The sequence below is a fragment of the Lissotriton vulgaris genome, chromosome 4_1 (assembly GCF_964263255.1).
Source record: "Lissotriton vulgaris chromosome 4_1, aLisVul1.2, whole genome shotgun sequence".
Classification (NCBI taxonomy): domain Eukaryota; kingdom Metazoa; phylum Chordata; class Amphibia; order Caudata; family Salamandridae; genus Lissotriton; species Lissotriton vulgaris.
This window is the reverse complement of record NC_141691.1, coordinates 349,825,153-349,843,464: the sequence shown is the minus strand read 5'-3', so window position 1 is coordinate 349,843,464 and position 18,312 is coordinate 349,825,153. Positions and strand designations below refer to the sequence as shown.

Genomic DNA, 18,312 nt, shown 5'->3' with positions numbered 1-18,312 from the left:
ATAATGTGTTTGCATCAACTCTGGAAAATTGCTGTAAGACCAAATATCATTGTGCTCCTGAACTGAAGAAACATCTCTAGGCTTCATTTAGCGAAAACTGATTCTCCCTCAACCATCAAGCTTCATGTAAGTAATCCTATAATGCCTACCCACTATGTTGCACAGCACGGTTCTGCTTTAAATTATAACTCTCTAAATATAAAAACATACACTGAGAGTAGCAACTCCTGTAACATGTTCTTGGGACTTTAGGCATGTCTATTATTATGTACATCAATTTCCAATTCACTTACTTCATCTGAGTGTTCTTGGTTTTAGCCCTATTGATTCTTTGTACTTAATTATAATTTATGAAAGAGCACTGCATTCGTAATTTGACACTGGAATAACCAATGCCATAGCGCATTGTAATGCCGGGATGCAAAACTGCACACTTATTCTAAGATTTCCTATTAGAAATGGGGTATTGCTATGGGAATAAATGTTTCTCTACAGGTTCTCTATTCTGGGCTTTTTCATTGTGCACCTTTCACCAAATTACTGGGTATAGCGGAATTAATAAAATTCTCACCAGTAGGGCCTATGTCTGATGGGCAGCATCAAAATGGGACAGTCCCCTCAGTGATAAAATCTCTTTTTTAAATTCTCCAACACTGTATTTGTCATAATCTATGCTAATGATCTTATATCTCACTGCTAACTGTCTAATTGACCCATTGGGACATTTGGGGTCACCATTTTCTTATGTGTTATCTGCTGTGTCCAGGTGCTGTGTCTGAATCCAACATCGGTCTACCGTTTTCCTGTAGGGAGCACGCCTAATGGCGTGCACTCTAAAGTCCACTGGAACACGTTCGAAAAAAAGCCATCCACACTGGAGTGCACTTACTCCAATCATTTGTCAACATCTTTCTATAAAATATATAAAGAAGGATAATTTGCATACACATACCAGGCTGTTTGCCTTTACAAGAGTGAATGGAGTTTCCAGTTAGCAAATATTGTTAGATATTTCTCTGTGATCTTGATTACAGAATATCGCTTCTTGTTCAAAGATAAAAACCACACTACAATATCCAGCATTGATTTTTGAAAGGCTAAGTGGTAGGGATTTGTAAACATCATAGGATTGTTTTGTCATATTTCTTAGGTCTAACCATCCACAACCAGAATGGTCTTACCGTTCATTACCCTGTTAATATATAACAAAATAGGTCAATTGAATAAGTTACTTACCTTCGGTAACAATATATCTGTAAGAAACATTAGTAGTTATAGATTCCTTGCCTTAGAATTACCCCCAGGCATCAGACTGGATCCGGAAAGTTTTTGTCAGCAGTACCCCTGCGCGTCGGAAGGTGGAGTTGTGCGGCTCTGCATCCGTCGTTGGCGCTGTGGTCACCGAGATGACGTTGCGGCAGCTACTTAAGACGCCGCCCTTACGTGCTGACGTTAGTTCTGTACACGACTTTCTGTGCCAGGAACGCAGAGCCATGCAAGATACTGACCACTGGTGCCTTGAAACTAGGGCCCTAAAAAGGATGACCGTAACCCTTGAAATCAGTTTGCAGAACGGAGAGGATGGGTGGGGCGGTAAGAAATCTATCACAACTAATGTTTTACAGGATATATCATTACCGAAGGTAAGTAACTTGGCCATCTAAAAGAAACACCTAGTGATAGATGCCTTACCTTATAATAGATACCCCAGCAATATGTTACAAAAAAGAAGATCCGTAGTCCATAGATGTATCCAGGAACATAGCTTTATTGTTAACTTAAAATCCTTGGTATAAGATGTTATGTAGATACAGGAAACAGACCCCACTAGGAGCAGTTCCACTGCTCAGCCCCTCATACCAACTGACATCTCCTTACTGTTCAACCCTACCAGCATTCCAATGACATCAAGGGCCAAGCAGTAGAGCAGGGGTAAGCAAAGGGAGGATGCACAAGACAAGCTACATTACAACACATCCCCCTTTCATCAAAATCAACAAATGAATCATAAGCACACAAGCAATATAATTCACAAAAAGTAAATGTGCAAAGATGAAAAAGCACAAAGAAAATGTCAGAAAGATTCAGAAACAAAGAGCCAAATAACACAGCGATTCAACATCCAAGTCCTAAACCTTCTAACACTCCAAACACATTAAAAACATATGAGTCATAATGTACATGTACAATATAACACACAATAAGTAAAAGTGCAAAGATGAAATAGCACAAGAAGAATGTCAAGAAGATTCAGAATAAAAGGTCAAATAACACAGCAATTCAACCTCCAAATCCTAAACCCTCTAACACTTAAAATACATTTATAAATAAATCCATAACCTAAGACCCACACAAAAGTCCTAAGGCAACTCAGGTATACCGTACACAGAAACATATTGTATAGGGCAAATCACCTCCCTATTAAGGAAAACACCTCCCAAAACACAGAAACATATTGTATTGGGGAAAACACCTCCCTATTGGGGAAAACACCACCCAAAACACAGAAACATGTTGTATAGGGCAAATCACCTCCCTATTGGGGAAAAGCACCACCCAAAAACCTTGAAAGAAATAATAAAAGGCAGCATTGCCTATGTGGCAGGACTTGGGATACAACATACTCCCCCTACTACACACCAACCAAAACCAATAACGAAAAAAGCAGACATTGCCTATGGGGTGACAGACCTATGTCACCCACAACCAAAAGAATCCGCAGGACTAGGGATTCACATATTCGCCCTACTGCACACCAACCAAAACCAAAAGTGCAACATGTACAGCACATAATGCAGGACACACTTCCCCTTTTCCATATATATATAAACACTGTCCAATAAGCGTTCAAGCCCAACGACTCCCAAAACACTTCCAATATGACCCAAATACACACAATAATGCCCAAACATGCGCACTCTCAAACAGGACAGTACAAAAACATACAGTGAACGCTAAGCACTACAAAAATGAAAAAAAACAAAAGACAGCAACACCGGTGAGCGATGTCTCACCCGAGAACATCAGCCAAAGTGAACACTTGCCTACAGAACGAACTCTGCAAGTGTGCATTAGTATTAGTCAAGTTCGGTGGTGGAAAGTCACTTTGCTCTCAAATAATAGTAAAAATGTACCTTGACCACCGGCATAAAAATAACTCCGAAGGCATTAAAAACTGGTTGAAAGTATGCTGAAACAGATTTAACTGGCTTAAACGCTGGAGGTTCCAATAGCATCTTGAAGACTGTGAAACTGAACGAACTCCAACAAAGAAAGACTCTACGTGCTGCACAAACTGCCTCAGGCGCAGCGATAGCGTGATTGGCAAATTGCAAGTAAAACTGCACTGAAGAAACCAAGCGCAAGATGGTGGCACGTTCAAGTGACGCCATGCCGGGTGGTTACCGGCTTCATCGTGCTCTCAAACGTCCAAGTTAGGGAGCAGACGTCACAAAAGATTCCGCAGCTGTCTTGCATGGAAAGGTGAGTAGCGCGTGATAGCGCAAGCTGAGCACAATTGAATGTTTGAATGTTGCGCAAAGAATACAGCCACATGACAGTTGCTCAATGACAGTTCAGTTGCTTCGAGTTTTCTCCTCAAAGTGCAATAAAATTCGGGATAGTTCAATACATGGCAGAAAATCAATTAGGTGTTTCGCTTGTGCTGCCCACCGCCAAAACAAACAAACACGGAATCAATGGCTCGTGCGCTGCTCTCTCTCCGTGGTGCCAAACACGAACAAAATGGGCTGCACTGTGCGCTGCTCTCTCGCTGTGGTGCCAGGAATCAAAAACCTCACTCCTAAGAGCTCCTCTATGCCACATCGCACTTCTTTAGTACAGCTCCAGTTCAAACACGAGCAGGCAACTTTGACGTTTATTATTATTTTTTTTTATATAAAGACAGCCAAGTCCTCTAACACTGCTGCAATCTTTTCTCAATCCTGAGACTTCAAATCCTTCGGCTTCACAGTAGATATTCATTCACAAAGACAAAATCAACATTCCATATAGGAGGCAAACACCAAACTCCATCTGTACCTCCCCAAACAGTTTGTAGGAATTTACAGCAGACCAATGTTGTTAAGTAAAGTCAGTGAGAAAGAAATTGGGACTTACATGAAAAGGGCAACAGATGATGTGGTCACTGGTGGGGTCTTAGATGTGCCAAGTTTCTCCAAATTCAAATCCATATCCAAATCCTTTAGTTTCTTGAAAGTCCAAATCCATAGAAGTAGCACGCAGGTTCTTTTAACATCGTCGCCAGTGTTACAAAAAAGAAGATCCGTAGTCCATAGATGTATCCAGGAACATAGCTTTATTGTTAACTTAAAATCCTTGGTATAAGATGTTATGTAGATACAGGAAACAGACCCCACCAGGAGCAGTTCCACTGCTCAGCCCCTCATACCAACTGACATCTCCTTACTGTTCAACCCTACCAACATTCCAATGATATCATCAATCGCCAAGCAGTAGAGCAGGGGTAAGCATAGGGAGGATGCACAAGACAAGCTACATTACAACACAAAACCAACCCCGGTGGAGGGTCTGCGAACCAAGATCACACCAGAAAGTCCCGAGGAACAGAACGGCCAAAGAAGCCGTCTCTCCAGACTTTGCTGTCCAGGCAGTAGTGCTTAGTAAAAGTGTGCAGCGAGGCCCATGTAGCTGCCTGACAGATGTCTTGTAAGGGGACACCACGCCCCAATGCCGTAGTGGCTGCCGTCACCCTGGTGAAATGGGCGGCAGCCCCAACAGAGGAACCTTTTTAGCCGGAGAACAGCAGGCTTTAATACACAAGACGACCCATTGGGAGATAGTCCGCTTGGGTACGGCCCAACCTTTCTTGGCGCCAACGTAGCCAACAAAGAGCTTGTCATCCACCCGGAATTGTTGGGTGCGGTTCAAGTAAAATGAGAGCGCACGTTTTGGGTCCAGAGGGTGGAGCCTCTCTTCCTCTCTAGAAGGATGCAGAGGCAGAAAAAAGGTGGGCAAAGTGATGGTCTGCCCAATGTGAAAGGCAGTGACAACCTTTGGCAGAAAGGATGGACATGTTCTGAGCACAACCTTGTCTGGATGGACAGAAAAAGAGGTTTACAAGAAAGACCCTGGAGCTCATTCCCTCTCCTGGCAGAGGTGATGGCAACCCGGAAAGCAGACTTCAAAGTCAGCAGACAAAGAAGACAGTTGTGAAGAGGCTCAAAGGGAGTGCACATGAAATATGTAAGAACCAGGTTCAAGTCGCACTATGGCATTACGAAAGGAATAGGTGGGAAAAGATGAGTAATGCCTTTAAGAAATATATTTACAACAAGGGACTTGAAAAGAGAGGGTTGATCAGGGAGCCTGAGAAAGGTCGAAAAAGCATAAAGGTAGCCCTTGATAGTGCCCAGAACAGAGCCCTGATGGGCCAAAGAAAGAAGGAACTCAAGAACTTCTGAAAGTGGGGCAGAAACGGGATCCACAGCCTTTGCTTTGCACCATGCCACAAATTTGTTCTCCCTTGCAGGCGTATACTAACTTAGTGGAGAGATGCCTGGCTTCCAGAATGACATCACAGACTTCAGGAGGCAAGTCAAAAGGAATCAACTGTTGACGCTCAATCTCCACACAAAGAGGTGGAGACTGGACAGGTTTGGGTGGAGGACCGTCCTCTGCTGCTGCGACAGAAGATCCTCCCGAAGAGGCAGTCAGATCGGGTTATTGATTGTAATACGGAGTAGCTCGGGATACCAAACTCTTCAAGCCCTGTCTGGAGCCACAAGAAAGACTTGGGCCCGGTCAAGCTTGATCTTCAGCACTCTGGGTAGAAGTGGAATGGGCGAAAAGGCGTACAACAGACCGCAGCGCCACTTGCGACAAAAAGCATTGCCTAGTGATTGCTGCCTTGGAAATTCCAAAGCGCAGAATTGCTGACATTGCACTCTCACTTCGGTGGCAAATAGATCTAACCAAGTATCTCCCCACTATTGAAAGAGACCTTGCGCCACATCTAAGTAAAGACGCCATTTGTAATCCATCATGCAGTTGCGGCTGAGTTGGTCAGCCCTGGCGTTCAGTGAACCTGCCAGGTGTTGAACCATCAGGGGAATGCCCTGATGTTCCAGTCATGCCCAGAGGCGCAGAGTCTCCTGATATAGGGCCCACGACCCCACCCCGCCCTGTTTGTTGTAGTACCACATGGCAGTGGTGTTGTCTGTGAACACCTGCACTACTTTCCCCTTGACAGAGGGAAGTAATGCCTTCAGCGCAAGTCGGATCACCCGAAGCTCCAGAAGGTTGATATGGGGCCTGGACTCCACCTGAGACCAGAAGCCTCTGATCTCCACCTGTCCCATATGGCCCCCCCCATCCCAGGAGGGACATATCCGTCACTACTGTGTCCTCAGATTGGCGAAGGAAGGGATCTTCCTTGGACTCATTGCCAGTTCATGAGCCACCACTGCAGCTGCTGTGCAGTGCCCTTCGAGATCTGGGCGTAATCATACAGGTTCCCCTGATGATGCACCCACTGAAACTTCAGGTCCCACTGCAGAGCCTGCATATGCCATCTGGCATGAATGACTAGCAGGATGCATGAGGCCCAGCAGCCTCCGGGTCATCCTGACTGAAACCCAGGATAGAGGCAAAAAGATCGGAATCATAGCCTGAATATCCTGGACTCGCCGCTTAGGAGGATAGGCCCAAAACGGTGTCGTATCCAGAACCGCTCTGATGAAGAGGAGCTTCTGAGAGGGAAGCAGGTGTGACTTCAGCACATTGATGGAGAACCCCAGCACATGCATGAGGACGGCCTTAGTCTGGAGGTGGGAGACGACAGTCTGGGGGGAGCCCGCCTTCAACAGCCAGTCGTCGAGATAGGGGGAAGACTGGAACCCGTGATCTGCGCAGATGAGCTGCGACCACCGCCATCACTTTCGTGAACACCCGAGGCGCACTGGTAAGGCCAAAAGGGAGCAAGGTAAACTGAAAGTGCTTGTGACCTACCGTGAACTGCAGGTAGCACCTGTGGGCCGGCAGGAATGTGGAAATACGCGTCCTGTAGGTTTAACGCTACCATCCGGTCTCCAGGGCCCAGGGCAGACAAGACCTGAGACGGGGTTAGCCTCTTGAACTTCTCCTTCCGGAGGAAGCGATTGATGTCCCTGAGGTCCAAGATAGGACGCAGGCCCTTGTCCAGCTTGGGCACCAGAAAGTATTGGTAATAACTACAGGAACGTGCTCGATGGCCCCATTGGCTAAGAGGGCCTTGACTTCCTGTTGAAAAAATGCCAAATGATCCCCCGACATGCGGTGGTACTGGGGTGGCATGGCTGGAGGGGTAGTCTCGAAGATGGGGGGAGTAGCCCCTCCGGATATTTGTAAAACCCACCTGTCCGAAGTGATGGTACAACAGTGGGAAAGGTGATGGCGAATCCTGCCGCGCACTGGCGTTTGATGGGCCTGAAAGACCGTACTAGGAAGGTTTTGGGGCAGTGGTGGCTGGGGTGAAAGTGGACTTGCCTGCCCGCTGGCCCTCTGAACCGCCTCTGCGGGTCCCAGGTTCGAGCTGAGACTGCTGCGGCCTGTGGCTCTGAAGCAAAGTTGTTGGGGAGCACCTTCCGTGGCCATGAAAGGAGCGAAAAGCAGAAGGGAGAGTCGCCGAAAGGCCCAAGGACTTGCCTGTAGCCAGCGAGTCCTTAAAACCTCCAACGCACTATCTGCCTTGTTGCCAATAAGGCGAATGCCATCAAAGGGCATGTCCAGCAGGGTGTTCTGGACATCCCAGAGAAGCCAGTAGTCCGCAGCTGGCGTGGCAGCGGAGCGCCACTGTCATGGAAATCGCTCTGCCCAGCAAGACGGCGGTGTCAAGGCCACATCGTATTGTGAACTTCGCTGCATCTCTCCCCTCAGCAAAAGCCTGGGAGGGCACTGTCCGATCCTCCTCCGAACACTGAGGCAGCACTAGTGCCACCGTATCCCACACAGAGTGGGAATAACGGCCCAAGAGGGGTGCGGCATTCACAGACCGCAGCCCTGAACTGGTGGAAGAATAAATCTTCTTCCCAAACTGTTAGTCTCTTAGATTCCCTGTCTGGGGGTGCGGTAGGGCATGTACACTGAGACGTGGAAGCTTGGACAACCAAGCTCTCAGGGGTGGGGTCTTGGGAGTGGAAAAGGGGGTTGGCCGGAGCTGGGCGATGGCATCAGGCCATGTTCCTATCCACAGGAGCCCCTGTGTTGGGCCTGGACCAGGCGCCCAAAAGAACGTCAGAAAGTGCCTCATTAAAAGGCAGCAGTGGCTTCGCAGTGGTAGCCGCCGGCTGAAGCATCTCTGTCAGGGGGTTAGTCCTGACGGCCACTCTAGGGAATTGGAGGTGGACGGCCTATGCCGCCCTACGCAACACCACTGTGTAGCTTGCACCCTCCTCCTTAGCCACAGTAGGAGGAGTGAGCATTCCAAAGTCAGGAGAGGTGTCCAGACCACTGGCATTCCCCCAGTTCCTCTGCCCAGTCCGGGTCATACTCACACTGAGCTGTGAGAGGGTCCTCCGACCCCTCCCAGTCCTCCCCTTCCTCCGATGGCTGATGAACAGGCCTAAAATAAGGAGGCTGGATATAAGGGTAGAAAGGACCCATCAGAATCGGATATCGGCATCAAGCGACGCCGTTCCTGCTCCCCGTCCACATGGGGGCTGAGACCTGGGGCGATGTTGTGCGGTGCCACGGGCAACGTCGGCGGTGGGGCCGCCATTGGTGGGGGTGTCACCAGGTCATCCGGCGTCAACCTGGACCAAGTCCTGGATCCTTAGAGGCCCTGCGGCGCTGGGACAGGAGCCTACAGCAATGCCGGAGCCGGAGCCCCCGACAGAGAAGGGCGAGGACCCCCAGTCGGGCCGGCGGGGTCTGACGGCTTAAAGAAGTGCGCTATGGCTGACAGAAATTCATGCATCTGGGCCGGAGTCGCAGGCGGACCAGGGCAGGGCGGGCAGGCCGACGGCGCCACCATAGGCTCTGGCGAAACCGCAGGGAAGGCACCACCTGCATCCTCAGTCGTGTCGCGTGACGGGCGAGGGAAAGTCAGTAAGCGGTGACGCTTCGACTTCTTGTGATGCTTCATCTTACCTAACCGGGTGCAAACACTTCGATGCCGACGAACGATGGTGATGGTTCCGCGACCAGTCCCTTGACCTCCCACAGGCCCAGGACCTTGAGCGGCGTGGAGCCGAATTTCAACCAACCAGGCATCCCTCCAGCACCAGAAGTCGATCAACTTGAAAAAAAAAAAAGAGATAAAAACGCCTAAGAAACTCAGTCAAGAAAGGACTGGAGTAACAGCTCTCTCCGAACCTGCGCTTGCTGGAGCAGAAAAAGAAAGGACTGACAGCGCGTGAGGGCAGGTCTAAGTAGCTGCCGCAACATCATCTCAGCGACCACGATGCCAATGATGGACGTGGACCCGCACAACGCCACCTGCCAACGCGCATGGGTACTGCTGACAAAAACTTTCCGGATTGTAAAGCACACATCCACCCTTGGGCATCTTGGCACTAAAGTAACAGGTATTTGGTATCGGACTCAATGGAACTCATTTTATTGATCTCGGGAGGATGACGGGCCATGTAGGTCAAACGCAGATTCCTGGAGTGGATGTATTAGGCCACTGAGTCACTTCCCCTGAAAACCAGTGAATTTCCTTAAAAAATGCAATGACTTTATATGGTATGCTCCCATTTGGCGTCACCATTTTCTGATAGGAAATCTACACTCTTCAGACTATGACTAACCCACTGTTTGACCTTATTAGTACATAAATGTATATGCACATCAGAACATACCCAGGGTTTTGAGAAAGAACGTGAAAATCCTAATTTTTATATGTGAGTGTTTAGGAATGTTAGCACCTCACCTCTGCCTCCCATAGTTTTGTGAAGTTTGAATTTGTTCCAATGTAGTATGCAATTCCTTCACCTGCACCCTCCAAGGTTGCTCCTCTAATCAGCAGTATCAGCAGGACAACGTAGGGGAATATTGCTGTAAAATAAACAACCTGCCAAGAAAGATGTCAACCGTGAAATATACACCTTACTTCTTATACCAGGACTTATGATGATATTAGTAGCTGCCTGACAGATGTCTTGTAAGGGGACACCACGCCCCAATGACGTAGTGGCTGCCGTCACCCTGGTGGAATGGGCGGCAGCCCCAACAGAGGCTCCTTTTTAGCCGGAGAACAGCAGGCTTTAATACACAAGACGACCCATTGGGCGATAGTCCGCTTGGGTACGGCCCAACCTTTCTTGGCGCCAACGTAGCCAACAAAGAGCTTGTCATCCACCCGGAATTGTTGTGTTCGGTTCAAGTAAAATGAGAGTGCACGTTTTGGGTCCAGAGGGTGGAGCCTCTCTTCCTCTCTAGAAGGATACAGAGGCAGAAAAAAGGTGGGCAAAGTGATGGTCTGCCCAATGTGAAAGGCAGTGACAACCTTTGGCAGAAAGGATGGACATGTTCTGAGCACAACCTTGTCTGGATGGACAGACAGAAAAAGAGGTTTACAAGAAAGACCCTGGAGCTCATTCCCTCTACTGGCAGAGGTGATGGCAACCCGGAAAGCAGACTTCAAAGTCAGCAGACAAAGAAGACAGTTGTGAAGAGGCTCAAAGGGAGTGCACATGAAATATGTAAGAACCAGGTTCAAGTCGCACTATGGCATTACGAAAGGAATAGGAGGGAAAAGATGAGTAATGCCTTTAAGAAATATATTTACAACAGGGGACTTGAAAATAGAGGGTTGATCAGGGAGCCTGAGAAAGGCCGAAAAAGCATAAAGGTAGCCCTTGATAGTGCCCAGAGCAGAGCCCTGATGGGCCAAAGAAAGTGGAACTCAAGAACATCCACAGCCTTTGCTTTGCACCATGCCACAAATTTGTTCTCCCTTCCAGGCGTATACCAACTTAGTGGAGAGATGCCTGGCTTCCAGAATGACATCACAGACTTCAGGAGGCAAGTCAAAAGGAATCAACTGTTGACGCTCAATCTCCACACAAAGAGGTGAAGACTGGACAGGTTTGGGTGGAGGACCGTCCTCTGCTGCAGCGACAGAAGATCCTCCCGAAGAGGCAGTCAGATCGGGTTATTGATTGTCATACTGAGTAGCTCGGGATACCAAACTCTTCAAGCCCAGTCTGGAGCCACAAGAAAGACTTGGGCCCGGTCAAGCCTGATCTTCAGCACTCTGGGTAGAAGAGGAATAGGCGAAAAGGCGTACAACAGACCGCAGCGCCACTTGCGACGAAAAGCATTGCCTAGTGATTGCTGCCTTGGAAATTCCAAAGCGCAGAATTGCTGACATTGCACTCTCACTTCGGTGGCAAATAGATCTAACCAAGTATCTCCCCACTATCGAAAGAGACCTTGCGCCACATCTAAGTAAAGACGCCATTTGTAATCCATCATGCAGTTGCGGCTGAGTTGGTCAGCCCTGGCGTTCAGTGAACCTGCCAGGTGTTGAACCATCAGGGGAATGCCCTGATGTTCCAGTCATGTCCAGAGGCGCATAGCCTCCCGATATAGGGCCCACGACCCCACCCCGCCCTGTTTGTTGTAGTACCACATGGCAGTGGTGTTGTCTGTGAACACCTGCACTACTTTCCCCTTGACAGAGGGAAGTAATGCCTTCAGCGCAAGTCGGATCACCCGAAGCTCCAGAAGGTTGATATGGGGCCTGGACTCCACCAGAGACCAGAAGCCTCTTATCTCCACCTGTCCCATATGGCCCCCCCCCACCCCAGGAGGGACATATCCGTCACAACTGTGTCCTCAGATTGGCGAAGGAAGGGATCTTCCTTGGACTCATTGCCAGTTCATGAGCCACCACTGCAGCTGCTGTGCAGTGCCCTTCGAGATCTGGGCGTAATCGTACAGGTTCCCCTGATGATGCACCCACTGAAACTTCAGGTCCCACTGCAGAGCCCGCATATGCCATCTGGCATGAATGACTAGCAGGATGCATGAGGCCATGAGGCCTGGCAGCCTCAGGGTCATCCTGACTGAAACCCAGGATAGAGGCAAAAAAATCGGAATCATAGCCTGAATATCCTGGACTCGCCGTTTAGGAGGATAGGCCCAAAACTGTGTCGTATCCAGAACCGCTCTGATGAAGAGGAGCTTCTGAGAGGGAAGCAGGTGCGACTTCAGCACATTGATGGAGAACCCCAGCACATGCATGAGGACGGCCTTAGTCTGGAGGTGGGAGACGACCGTCTGGGGCGAGCCCGCCTTCAACAGCCAGTCATCGAGATAGGGGAAGACTGGAACCCGTGATCTGTGCAGATGAGCTGCGACCACCGCCATCACTTGCGTGAACACCCGAGGCGCACTGGTAAGGCCAAAAGGGAGCACGGTAAACTGAAAGTGCTTGTGACCTACCGTGAACTGCAGGTAGCACCTGTGGGCCGGCAGGAATGTGGAAATACGCGTCCTGTAGGTTTAACGCTACCATCCGGTCTCCAGGGCCCAGGGCAGACAAGACCTGAGACAGGGTTAGCCTCTTGAACTTCTCCTTCCGGAGGAAGCGATTGATGTCCCTGAGGTCCAAGACAGGACGCAGGCCCTTGTCCAGCTTGGGCACCAGAAAGTATTGGTAATAACTACAGGAACGTGCTCGATGGCCCCATTGGCTAAGAGGGCCTTGACTTCCTGTTGAAAAAATGCCAAATGATCCCCCGACATGCGGTGGTACTGGGGTGGCATGGCTGGAGGGGTAGTCTCGAAGATGGGGGAGTAGCCCCTCCGGATATTTGTAAAACCCACCTGTCCAAAGTGATGGTACAACAGTGGAAAGGTGATGGCGAATCTTGCCGCGCACTGGTGTTTGATGGGCCTGAAAGACCGTACTAGGAAGGTTTTGGGGCAGTGGTGGCTGGGGTGAAAGTGGACTGGCCTGCCCGCTGGCCCCCTGAACCGCCTCTGCGGGTCCCAGGTTCGAGCTGAGACTGCTGCGGCCTGTGGCTCTGAAGCAAAGTTGTTGGGGAGCACCTTCCGTGGCCATGAAAGGAGCGAAAAGCAGAAGGGAGAGTCGCCGAAAGGCCCAAGGACTTGCCTGTAGCCAGCGAGTCCTTAAACCCTCCAACGCACTATCTGCCTTGTTGCCAATAAGGCGAATGCCATCAAAGGGCATGTCCAGCAGGGTGTTCTGGACATCCCAGAGAAGCCAGTAGTCCGCAGCTGGCATGGCAGCGGAGTGCCACTGTCGTGGAAATCGCTCTGCCCAGCAAGACGGCGGTGTCAAGGCCACATCGTATTGTGAACTTCGCTGCATCTCTCCCCTCAGCAAAAGCCTGGGAGGGCACTGTCCGATCCTCCTCCGAAACCATGAGGCAGCACTAGTGCCACCGTATCCCACACAGAGTGGGAATAACGGCCCAAGAGGCATGCGGCATTCACAGACCGCAGCCCTGAACTGGTAGAAGAATAAATCTTCTTCCCAAACTGTTACAGTCTCTTAGATTCCCTGTCTGGGGGTGCGGAAGGGCATGTACACTGAGACGTGGAAGCTTGGACAACCAAGCTCTCAGGGGTGGGGTCTTGGGAGTGGAAAAGGGGGTTGGCCGGAGCTGGGCGATGGCATCAGGCCATGTTCCTATCCACAGGAGCCCCTGTGTTGGGCCTGGACCAGGCGCCCAAAAGAACGTCAGAAAGTGCCTCATTAAAAAAGGCAGCAGTGGCTTCGCAGTGGTAGCCGCCGGCTGAAGCATCTGTCAGGAGGTTAGTCCTGACGGCCACTCTAGGGAATTGGAGGTGGACGGCCTATGCCGCCCTACGCAACACCACTGTGTAGCTTGCACCCTCCTCCGTAGCCACGGTAGGAGGAGTGAGCATTCCAAAGTCAGGAGAGGTGTCCAGACCACTGGCATTCCCCCAGTTCCTCTGCCCAGTCCGGGTCATACTCACACTGATCTGTGAGAGGGTCCTCAGACCCCTCCCAGTCCTTCCCTTCCTCCGATGGCTGATGAACAGGCCTAAAATAAGGAGGCTGGATATAAGGGTAGAAAGGACCCATCAGAATTGGAATCGGCATCAAGCGACGCCGTTTCTGCTCCCCGTCCACATGGGGGCTGAGACCTGGGGCGATGTTGTGCGGTGCCACGGGCAACGTCGGCGGTGGGGCCGCCATTGGTGGGGGTGTCACCAGGTCATCCGGCGTCAACCTGGATCCAGTCCTGGATCCTTGGAGGCCCTGCGGCGCTGGGACAGGAGCCTACAGCAATGCCGGAGCCGGAGCCACCGACAGAAGGGCGAGGACCCCCAGTCGGGCCAGCGGGGTCTGACGGCCCAAAGAAGTGCGCTATGGCTGACAGAAAATCATGCATCTGGGCCGGAGTCGCAGGCGGACCAGGGCAGGGCGGGCAGGCCAACGGCGCCACCATAGGCTCTGTCGGAGCCGCAGGGAAGGCACCACCTGCATCCTCAGTCGTGTCGCGTGACAGGCGAGGGAAAGTCAGCAAGCGGTGACGCTTCTTCGACTTCTTGTGATGCTTCATCTTACCTAACCGGGTGCAAACACTTCGATGCCGACGAACGATGGTGATGGTTCCGCGACCAGTCCCTTGACCTCCAACAGGACCAGGACCTTGAGCGGTGTGGAGCCGAATGCCGGACTTCAACTAACCAGGCATCCCTACAGCACCAGAAGTCGATCAACTCGAAAAAAAAAAAGAGATAAAAACGCCTAAGAAACTCAGTCAAGAAAGGACTGGAGTAACAGCTCTCTCCGAACCTGCGCTTGCTGGAGCAGAAAAAGAAAGGACTGACATCAGCGCGTGAGGGCGGATCTAAGTAGCTGCCGCAACATCATCTCAGCGACCACGATGCCAATGATGGACGTGGACCCGCACAACGCCACCTGCCAACGCGCATGGGTACTGCTGACAAAAACTTTCCGGATTGTAAAGCACACATCCACCCTTGGGCATCTTGGCACTAAAGTAACAGGTATTTGGTATCGGACTTAATGGAACTCATTTTATTGATCTCGGGAGGATGACGGGCCATGTAGGTCAAACGCAGATTCCTGGAGTGGATGTATTAGGCCACTGAGTCACTTCCCCTGAAAACCAGTGAATTTCCTTAAACAAATGCAATGACTTTATATGGTATGCTCCCATTTGGCGTCACCATTTTCTGATAGGAAATCTACACTCTTCAGACTATGACTAAGCCACTGTTTGACCTTATTAGTACATAAATGTATATGCACATCAGAACATACCCAGGGTTTTGAGAAAGAGAACGTGAAAATCATAATTTTTATATGTGAGTGTTTAGGAATATTAGCACCTCACCTCTGCCTCCCATAGTTTTGTGAAGTTTGAATTTGTTCCAATGTAGTATGCAATTCCTTCACCTGCACCCTCCAAGGTTGCTCCTCTAATCAGCAGTATCAGCAGGACAACGTAGGGGAATATTGCTGTAAAATAAACAACCTGCCAAGAAAGATGTCAACCGTGAAATATACACCTTACTTCTTATACCAGGACTTATGATGATATTAGTTAAATTCAATCAGTGCAAAAAGTAAATGCTACTGTTCCTCTGCTTAGAGGAAAAAAAGGTGAGTTTGCTGGTAAATGTGGAAGTATAGTAATACGAGATCTATGGAGACTCTTTCTGAAAGACAACATAAAAAGTAAATGCCTGCCTTTTAATTTAAACATTTAGGTCTGGCAGAGACTGCCTCACAGAGTTCATATAATATGTTCAGATAAGGGTCTGCTGGCGTGCTTTTCGATGTTGGAGCTTAGCCACTGGGTGTTTATGGTATTCATCAAATTCATTAGCAATTGGTTCATTGTTATATCAGCACTTTCGTGACTTATGGCGTTTTGCATTGCACAATTACTATGAGGTATTCCACTATTTCATTGTTTTATGCACTTGTATTGTTTGAATGCAAATTTTCTTCACCAGACAAGTGACGAAAACATTTCTTTAAAATCTGTTATTTGCATCTATTTAAAACATGTTTAGGAAGTGGACAGCAGCCCTTTGTAAACTATAACTTGCACATCAAATGCAATGTCTATGACCTCACAATAAATATACCAACAAAAAACACCACCTAAAAACACAATGCTGTTAAATAGCGGCATATGCTTAAACTGATAAATGATGCTACGTTCATAGTCACCTCTTTCATAATGTTACTGGTCAGGCCTATCTTTTTATGTGTGGTGTTCTACGTCCTGACTGCGTAGTCTTTGCACTCATGAAATTACTATTAAAATGCAGTTTTGTGAATACTAAAAAAGCATAAATGTGTACGCTTACCTATGTAAATCAGGCGCTTGTGATGTTAAAACAAAATGCAGTTAGAAATTTATTATTCTTCTTAAATGTGTAAAACCACAAAAATGTGCAAGTTCTGATATGTAATGTTCACAAAGCCCTCCATAAAATTCATTATCTATCTATACTACTATTATAAAGGAAGAACTTTGCACCTTTGAGGCGGGTAAACTCGGGAACCACAGCGCCAATCCACACACCGATACATCATTGTAATCGTTAGGGTGTGCAGATGGACAGGCTATATAAAGTATAAAAATATGCGTTATTTATAAAATGAACATACAAAAAAAGTAGTCCCTTCGAAGTAGCGCCGGACGTGACCTGCTGACTTCAGGAGCGCGGGGAGGAGCGGCGTCCAGGAACGCGAGGAGGAGCGGCGGACATGGCGCGGGGGAGGAGTGGTGAGGACCGGCGAAAAGGCCGGTGGAGTGGTAAGCGGCGAGGAGCGGTGAAATGAGGAGCGGCGGCTAAGGTAAGGCTCCGGACAGGCGGGCTGGCGCCTGGGCTGCACGTCCTGAGTACTGTTGTAGTTCCAGGTGTTCCAGGCATGGTTCTGCACACTGCTGTGACTACAGACTGCAGTTTAGGGGGCACTCTGCGGGCAAGGGGCAGGACTCCGCCCACAGCCGGGGACGGGACCAGACCCGCTCAGTCACGCATCCCTGGTGGGCCTGGGTCAGGTGCACTGACAAGGCCAAATGCAGGGCACGGGTAATGGCAGTACAACGCGGCCGAGGGGTGACGAGAGGGGCCCAGGTGAGGGACGGGCGGGGCCGGTGCCAGGCCGCAGTCACTGGACCTCTGTTGTGCAGCCTCTGGAGCGGGGAACCCGGCCCGTCTCATCCCCTGATGGGCCCTAACGGAGGGCTGCGGGGAGCACAAAGGGCCTTTCAGTGCCGCAAGAGCCACAACGAGAGCCTTGTCGCCTGAGCAGGAGGGAGGGGGACTGCTGCCTGTACCCTGGACGGACGGATAGCGCTCCGAGGTGCGATGGGAGGATAGCACCCCGAGGTGCGGTGGGAGGGTGTGCTCCGAGGTGCTACTTGCACTGTAGATGGATAGCGCTCCAAGGCCGGTGCTGCAGCGCCCTGAAGTCTGCTGTCAGAACTAAGTGCTGTCACACTGATGGTCTATTGTGAGGCATCGCTCAACTCGGACACCTGCAGGGGGTGCTGATAGCGCTCTGAGGCCTGCCTCCAGCGCTGATAAGGTCCTGGGGCCCTCAGTTAAGGGTAATATCACCATCGGCATATAGGGAGAGCTGAATGGTTTGAGGAATGAGCTATAACTCTGAAGGGTGTTCTGAGAGCGGAGGACGCTCTAGGCACCGGGCCAGATTCACAAAAGTAATGGACACTTATGAGTAAGCTTACTACGTTTCAGTGTTCAAAGTAGTAAGTTCAGCAGTGCATATGTTCAACCAGTGATATTACAACACCCTCCCATAGAAAAAAAAGGATGTAGGGATTTAAAACCAGTTAATACTGCAAATTAAATTTAAAACAGTTAAAAATAAATAAATACAATTCATATAAGAAATAGATTTAAAAATAGTGCATTTTTAGGATTTAACTATAAAATATTTTAATCACCTATTTTGAATTTAAAAACTATACAACCATACATGTAATTATTAAAAAATCAAATGTATTTTAATCTATATCTATCTATATCTATATCTATACTACTAATATAAAGGAAGAACTTTGCACCTTTGAGGCGGGTAAACTCGGGAACCACAGCGCCAATCCACACACCCGATACATCATTGTAATCGTCAGGTTGTGCAGATGGACATAGGCTATATGAAGTATAAAAATATGCATTATTAAAAAAAAAGTAGTCCCTTCGAAGTAGTGCCGGCCGTGACCTGCATGCTGACGTCAGGAGCGCGGGGAGGAGCGGCGTCCAGGAACGCGAGGAGGAGCTGCGGACATGGCGCGGTGGAGGAGCGGTGACAAACGGCGGAATGGCGGTGAG

General features: G+C 49.3%; 1 protein-coding gene across 1 annotated transcript in view; it reads right to left on the bottom strand.

The window, feature by feature from the left end:
- LOC147718738 (sodium- and chloride-dependent neutral and basic amino acid transporter B(0+)-like) overlaps positions 1-18,312 on the bottom strand; it is a 1,096,946-nt gene that overhangs the window by 821,104 nt on the left and 257,530 nt on the right. Inside the window, exon 7 of the mRNA XM_086966772.1 lies at positions 15,327-15,467. Coding sequence (XP_086822898.1) covers positions 15,327-15,467 — 141 coding nt within the window. The remainder of the gene's footprint in view (positions 1-15,326; positions 15,468-18,312) is intronic.